This window comes from Elephantulus edwardii, unplaced genomic scaffold (assembly GCF_000299155.1).
Source record: "Elephantulus edwardii isolate Elephantulus edwardi_28Jun2011 unplaced genomic scaffold, EleEdw1.0 scaffold00070, whole genome shotgun sequence".
NCBI lineage: Eukaryota > Metazoa > Chordata > Mammalia > Macroscelidea > Macroscelididae > Elephantulus > Elephantulus edwardii.
The window spans coordinates 14,442,658-14,450,213 of NW_006399820.1; the positions used below are offsets into that span (position 1 = coordinate 14,442,658).

At 43.7% G+C, this 7,556-nt stretch overlaps 1 protein-coding gene across 1 annotated transcript in view; it reads right to left on the reverse strand.

Annotated features, from left to right (window-relative positions):
• Positions 1-5,836, reverse strand: part of FAM8A1 (family with sequence similarity 8, member A1) — a 10,874-nt gene extending 5,038 nt beyond the window's left edge. Inside the window, exons 1-3 of the mRNA XM_006888668.1 lie at positions 5,119-5,836; positions 3,911-4,031; positions 1,303-1,426 (exon numbers count right to left, since the gene is read on the reverse strand). Coding sequence (XP_006888730.1) covers positions 1,303-1,426; positions 3,911-4,031; positions 5,119-5,836 — 963 coding nt within the window. The remainder of the gene's footprint in view (positions 1-1,302; positions 1,427-3,910; positions 4,032-5,118) is intronic.
• Between the last annotated feature and the right edge of the window lie 1,720 nt (positions 5,837-7,556).

The window sequence follows — 7,556 nt, forward strand, 5'->3', positions numbered from 1 at the left end:
GTATATTCCTTCCATCTTTTTTTAATACTTCCGGGATCATTTAACATTCTGCCAAAAGCATCCTTGATTATAGCAACTCAAGGTTTGAATTTGTTCTTCAATGTAGTTTACATTATTTATCCCATCTTTCTCAGACTTCCCCCAACCCCGATGTCAGTCCTGTTTTACAATAGTGGCACTATGCAGTATTTGTCCTTTTGTGACTGAGATACTTCACTGAGCATAATGTCCTCCAGGGTCACCCATTTTTAATAATATTGCATGAGTTCCTTGCTTTTCAATGCAGCGTAGTATTCCATTGTGTGAATATATCATAGCTTCTCTATCCATTCATTTCTTGATGGGCAATTAGGTTGTTTCCAACTCCTTGCTATTGTGAACAAAGCCGTGAAAACATAGGTGTGCACTGAAATATTTCTTGATGATCCAGGATATTTTTTTAGAAAGTTATTTGTAAAGTATATTTCAGGTTCAACTGCTATTGGTTTATGAATTAGAAACTATTTACACACAAAATTTAATTTTTCAAGGCTAAAATATGCTGGAAAAAAATTAGAAAATGTCTTTTTTCAGAAAATTGTAATTAAAAATTGCTACTACTATTTTTGTCGTCTTGTGTTCTGAGATTCAGAACTGAACTGTAGCTGACCCTCCAGTAGGTTTTCAGAGGCAGTTAATCACATGGAGGAGACTGCTCATCCTCCAGCAGAGGAGCTGATGGACTTGAACCACATGCCTTGCAACTCAGCTTCTTGCCACTAGGCCACCAGAACTCCCTAATTTTTAAAAAATATTATTTATTTTTGTTTTGGGTTGGTAATTTAAAATTTTGTTAGGTGTCACAGAGTCCACTCCAACCAACAGCAACCCCAAGGACAACAAATCAAAATCAGGCCCAATCCTATGACATCCTCACAATCTCTGCAGTACTTAAGACCACTGTTGTAGTGCACTGTGTCACAGTGCTAACTGAGAAGTTGGTAATTCAAATCCACTAGTTGCTCTGAGGGAGAAAGATGAGTAGCGTCCTCCTATAAAGATTTGTTGTTATTGCTGATTGTCTTCAAGTCAAGCACAACTCAGCGACCTTTTGAACAAAATGCCTGAAGCCCCTCTACAACTATCAACATTTATCCAAGTTCATAGAGTCATAGGCATGTTACTTATTGAGGAGGTGGATACCATTCTTGCTTTATACCCTTAAAAATGGAATGGAGGATGACTAAGAGTTGGAATCAACTTGACAGCAGCAAGTAATCTAAAATGGCTAAATATTAATATTTGCCAGAGCCAGTAGCTTACCTCATAGAAACAAACTAATAATCTGTATATAAGAGCCACAACCATCATTTTCTGCAAGTCTTCCATTGATGTGTCTTCATCTATTTCTTCTATTATGTAATGCATAGCAAACTTAGAGATATCCCTACAAAAATAATAATAATTTTAGGTTATAAAGAATTTGTTGCCAGTTACTTTTTTGTTCCCTGGTGTTTGTGTGTTGGGTCATAACTCTAACTGAAATTATAATCTTTAGAAATGTTCCCAATTATCTAATTTCATAAAACGTTAATTCATTTTAGTTAGCTTATTCAACAAATAGTAAGAACTATAATAAGCAGGAATTATACTATCCCTGGGAAAATGACAGTGACTGACTTCAACTCAAGTCTCTGCTTTTATGGCAGTTCTAATAGGGGAGAAACCGTCATAAAGACTACTACTGTAAGCAACCGTGGAATACTACGGAGGTATATACCAGGTGCGTTTAACTTAAGTGAATGTTTCTTGGAAATAACAATGAAGCTGGAATCTGAAGGATGAACAGACTAAAGGGGGAGAATGTTCCAGAGAAAGGAAAAAGCAGAAAAGAAAACCTTAGAACAAAAGCATGTGTGGTGGAACAGAAAACGGTCTGGTATGCCTCACATACAAACTGTGAAAAATGACAGTGGCCAAGATGAAAAGTATGAGGGATCTGTTGAGCCAACTGGAGAAATTAAAATTTTACCTCCAAAACAATGAAAACCTACTGAAGTACTTTAAGGCAGGGTCATAATTTATGATCACTTTGGTTTTATATCAGAGAACAGACTGAAGGAAAACAGGAGATGGGAAACTGGTTTTGTTAGAATGCAGGTGAGAAATGGCACTGATTGGCCTAAGGAAATGCAATGAAGAAAAACGGTCTGGCAGTGAAGAGACAGGCGGGTAGAAAGCCATTCAGGAGACTGTGCTAGCATAGAGGAACTGGTGGTTTGACTGACTGTGTCTACAAGGAGGGAAGAGTGACACCAAGGAATCAGTAAGCCTCAGGTTACAGCGTTCTGAAATTTGACTACATGCATAAGTGTGTATCTGGACTCCGTCACTTACTATGCAACTTCTCCAAACCTAAAATTCAATTTCTGTACAATGGAGACCCTAACCTCTACTTCAAGTTGCTGTGTGCCTCTGAGTTCGTTCCAACTCACAGTGACCCTACAGGACAGAACTGCCTAGTTTCCTATTCTGTAATCTTCATTTCTCAAGAAAGCAGTCTGCCAAGACTTTTCTCTAATGGACCACAGGATGAGTTTGAACCATCAAGCTTTAAATTAGTACCTTTTGGTTAACAGGAGAATGCTTAATCAGTGCACCAGCCAGATGCCTCGACTTCATAGTGATGTTAAGAATCTATATTGTAAAGGCAGCTCTATGTGAATAGGACACAGAAGTGCTTGGAAAGTATAAACTGACATGACTGTTGTTAATCTCCAGTTTATGGGGGAATTCTGTTGCCAACCTCAGAATAAGAGATCCCACTTAGAAATGCCAAACTTGATAAAAGGGTCATCTACCAAAAGCATTTTTTGCGCCTTTGTCCTTAGAGACTCCATTCAGAACATGACAGATATCACTGAGTAGGTTCCAACTCACAGCAACAGATGAAACAATGCCAGCTCTTCACAATTGTTGCCATGTTTGAGCCAATTACTGCAACCACTGTGTCATTTCCTCTCATGGTCATCTTTTCCACTGACTTGCTACTGAATGCTGTAAGCCAATCCATACCCACTGTCACAACAGTTTTCACACAGGCTTTGCAAGACCAAGTAAAACTGTTCCCACAGGGTTTCAAAGACAGCTATCTTTTCCAGAAGGAGACTGCCCTGTCTCCTCTTTCTTTTGACAAAGAGGAATGGCTGATCAGACCAGTGACCTTTTATCAGTGGTTGAATGTCTTTTTTTTTTTAAATAGTATTATTTTTTACGTGTACCGTCAAATCAGATCTGACTGATTTACAGGAGGAGATTGCCCCCTCCTTCTCCAGCAGAGCATCTGGTGGATTTGAACTGCGTACCTCTGGAATTGCAGTGCAACGTCTTGCCACTAGGTCACCAGAGCTCCCTTGGTTGAATGTCTTAAAAACAGCACATCCAGAGCTACTCACTGAACATTACAGTCAGAGGAAAATTAGTTTCTGACCTAACTGAATAATGTTAACCCAAGCTAGGTGTGAAGGAACCTTTTACCAACTTTAAGTAGATGATCTTTTTCACAGATCTCAAAATTCACTGTTTTCCCTTTTGTAGATGTTTCTTAAAAACAGCAAGAAGTAAATCTGACAAACCATGGCAACGGCACACCATGTGACAATGTCACACAGCCACCTGCAAGCACAAGCTCAGGAAAACAAGCTCTCTACACAGTACACATTAAAATCTTTCTGCATGGGGAGAGAATGGGAAGAGTGGATAACACTGCAGAAGAAAAGATGAGGGGAAGAACTGAAAGGAGTACATGATTAGACCTCATATGTATGAGAACAATCTGGAACAAGGGATGCACTGCAGGATGGGCTGGGGAAAGAAAATGTGCAACAATGATTAAAAAAAGAAAATCCTTCTGCAAATGTTCTTAACTTACTTGATTCCACTGAGATGCATAATACTTAAGACAATGGTTGCTTTTATGAAAAAGAGAATAAAGAAATCCACCATCTCTGCCATAAATCTGTGGGCCAAGGATGGAATAACATATTCTCTCCCTGTAATTAAAAAATCAATTAAAAAGTTAGTAAAACTATTTTCACAGTCCTAAAAAAAAAAACAAGTTAGGAAACAAAGGGGAAATAAACTCAAGGTAACCAATTTTAACAACAAAGAAACCCTTACAACTCTACAACTTAATCCTACCAAAAGCATTTATTACTAACATATAGCAGCACTACTCCACTATTTACTAAGCCGTTTAAAGTTTACTACTGCTTAAAAAGTTATTTTACCGATACTTTTTTAACCAGGGGGTATAAAATTCATTTTATAAATGAGAATTCAGCTGACCCCAAGTCTATGACACAAAATTAAACATTTTTGTAAAAAAACAGCAAGATTAGACAATTAGTATAAAGTAAATCCGTGTTCCTCATTATTCTATTCCTTTAGTTTGTTTTGTTTTTATTAATCCAGTAATTATCATCAACCTGTCATTCTAAATGCTGACTAGGATACAGATTCTGGCTTAGCAAGTTCCTGTCCCATATATCCCATATCTGTGACTGAATAAAAGAAAAGATTCTATAACAAAGTACTCTAACAGTCATGTAAAACAAACAGTAAAAAAGTACAGAAGATTAAATCCGGACCTAACTCCAAATGTTTTCATGTAAATCTCATTTTACATCCAGTTCAGACACAATGTCCTAAACCCAAATCTGCATTATGTACAAATCATGTGCATGGCCAATCAAGCCCTACCCACACTGGGTTCGTATGTGGGATTTAATCTCTGGATCGCCATGTGTTTAGATCTGAAGTGGAATAAAGAAAAAAGGATACTATCGGCGAGGGGGCGGGGTTCCCGGGCGGGGTTCCCCCCCAGCATGATTTCAGGAGATGAAGTAGCCAAGCCGTCCTCAGTACATGAGAACGACCTATCATTTAGGGAAAGAAATCAATTTGGAGTTCCAGGTCTACAGGAGGAAACCGCAGTGCCTCGCTGCAAGCTGTGGGAAAGGCCTCAACAAATGTGAGCTGATGTGCTCTGAGACATCAACGCGAGCACCAGCAGTTTGCGATGGGAGAAGTGAGCCTTCCAGAAGCCCCTTCTCCTCCCCACTCGACGCTCGCGCTCACCTGCCTGCCGCCCAGGCTCGCTGGGGGTTCGTGAAGCGGCAGCAGGCCCAGCCCTCGTGCCCGGGGCGCTCCGGCCGGACCCCTGCGCCTGAGGGGCTCGGGGTCCCAGGCCAGAGACTGGAGCGGGAGCGGCGACCCCCGCGGCGGTCCCTGACTCCGGGCCGGCGGTAGCGGCGCTCAAAAAATAAAAAGGATTGTAATAGGCCAGTTGGGGCGCTGGCGCCGCGGCCTGGGGGGCGGCGCCGGCCGCCGGGAGGGTGGGCGCGGGGACCTGGGGGCAGCAGTAGGCGGGGAAGGCGGCCAGGCCGTTGTGCCAGGTGAGGTAGCCGCAGTAGGACTGCCACAGCCACTCGTGCACCTGCCGGGAGTACTCGCGGGCGCTCAGCCGCGCGGGCTTCTCCAGCGGAGTCGCGGCCCCGGGCGCATCGCGGCCGGCCGGCTCCTCTAGCCCCGCATCGGACCCGGAGTCGGCCTCCTCGCGCTCCCCGAGCTCGCGGGGCGCCCCCGATTCCTCGACAGCGGACGCAGCCGGCGCGAGCTCCGGGGTTGGCGGCTTGCCGGGGGCCTGGGGTTCGGTCTGCGGCCCGGCACGGGGGTGTGGAGGGGCGGCGGCGTCGACGGAAGGAGGGCTTTTCAAAGAAGGGCCGGGCTCGTGGTCCCCCCTGCCGTCGTCTTGCCCCGGAGGACGGCCACGGACTTCCTCCGGCCCCTCGGCCATCGTCGCTCAGCAGCCCCCTCCGCAGGACCTGTCACTGCGCAGGCTCCCACCCCCAATGGCCCCGCCCCAACGTCGCCGTAGCCACCGCAGCAGCCGCAAGCGTCAACAATCAGCCGCCGGAAGCGGAAACCTCGCCCCTTGGAGGCGTCGCCGGCCGCCTGGTGGAGGTGGGGAGTTCACTGAAAGTCCCAGGACTCGGAGGCGGGACTGGCAGCATTCCTTTGCTCTGGCTTTGGAGGCCGGAGGCAGGTCCCGGACTCACTCACTCATTGGTTGTTGGGCCAAGACAACAACTGCTCCCTATGTTTTTCAATTACAAAGTCCACTACGGGCAGTGGACCCAGGATATCGCGGGAGAAACTGCAGATTAAGGCAAAGGGTGGGGAGATGTACCGGGACCAGCGTCCCCCTCTTCCCTCTTTTTTTTTCCCCCTGAGCCATTATTGATGTTTTGATTTCGTCATTTTATTTCAGCTCGCCTTCATTCGCATTAATCTTAGGCCATTTGTATTTGAGGTGACAGAAGACAGATACAGAGAACTTTCGATAAGAAGAAATGAAAAACCAAACACCCAAGACATAAAGGAGGATAATACGGCCCAGCTGAGATTTGCAAATATATTTTTTAAAAAAATGTTTTGTTGCTTGAAGAACTGTACTTTGTCCCTCTTGTGGATTTAACCTGTGTCTATAAACTAAGCTCATCTTCTATGGCTCAGTTTTCAAAGTCAAAGAATAAAAGACCTATAAGGTTAATGACACAAGGAATTATGCATTCTTAAATGAATCAACCATATGAGATCCAAAGGGCTGCTTTTGGCCAAAGTTCAGAAGATAGGAAGCTATTTGAAGGAAGGGGGGTGGGGGAACCACAACAGGAAACACTGAGAAGTTATGTGATGAGCTCTTTTGCATTGTGGAGGCTGAAATCAAGGTCATTAACCAAAATGTGTTTGAATTTACTGGAAAACTAATTTGTTCTGTAAACGTTCACCCAAATCACAAAAGTTTGTGTGTGTGTGTGTGTAGCTCTCTCTGGTGACCTAGGGGTAAGAAGCTGCGTGCAATCCTGAAGGCACACACTTCAAATCCACCAGCTGCTCTGTGGGAGAAAGGTGGGTAATTTTCTCCCTTATCAGTAGTAGTTACCACGTTTGTCCAACTCAAAAAATCCCAGACCAGGTGGAAACGTTTTGTTTGTCGTTTTTTGTAACCTAGTGGTAGGATTCTGTACTACAATCTCCAATCCCCGCAGGTAGACTCACTAACTGCTCCTTCGGAGGAGAATGGGCAAGCTCCTGCCAGAGGTCAATCATGGGTCAGTTTGATTGGACGCGGTACACAACAAAGCAAAGGGAAGAAATAAAGAAGTTAAGGAGCTGAGTAGATTTCAAAGGGCAGCAAGGGAGGACAAAGCAAAGTATAGTGAAATGTGCAAAGAACTGGAGTCCAAAAATCTAAAGGGCCAGAGTTATTATTCACCAAGAACATGGTAACAGTCCAAATGTTCAACCACAACCAAATGGATTGAGAAATTATAGTACATTAACACAATGGAATACTATGCAGCACACAGGAGCAATGTTGTAAATGACTAGTTAATTTGAGAGGGATTAGAGAGCATTTTGCTGAGTGAACCAACTCAGTCCTATAAGGCAAATATTATATAAAACCATTATTGTAATATGAGTATTAGGATCCAAGAGTGGGAGGGTAGAAG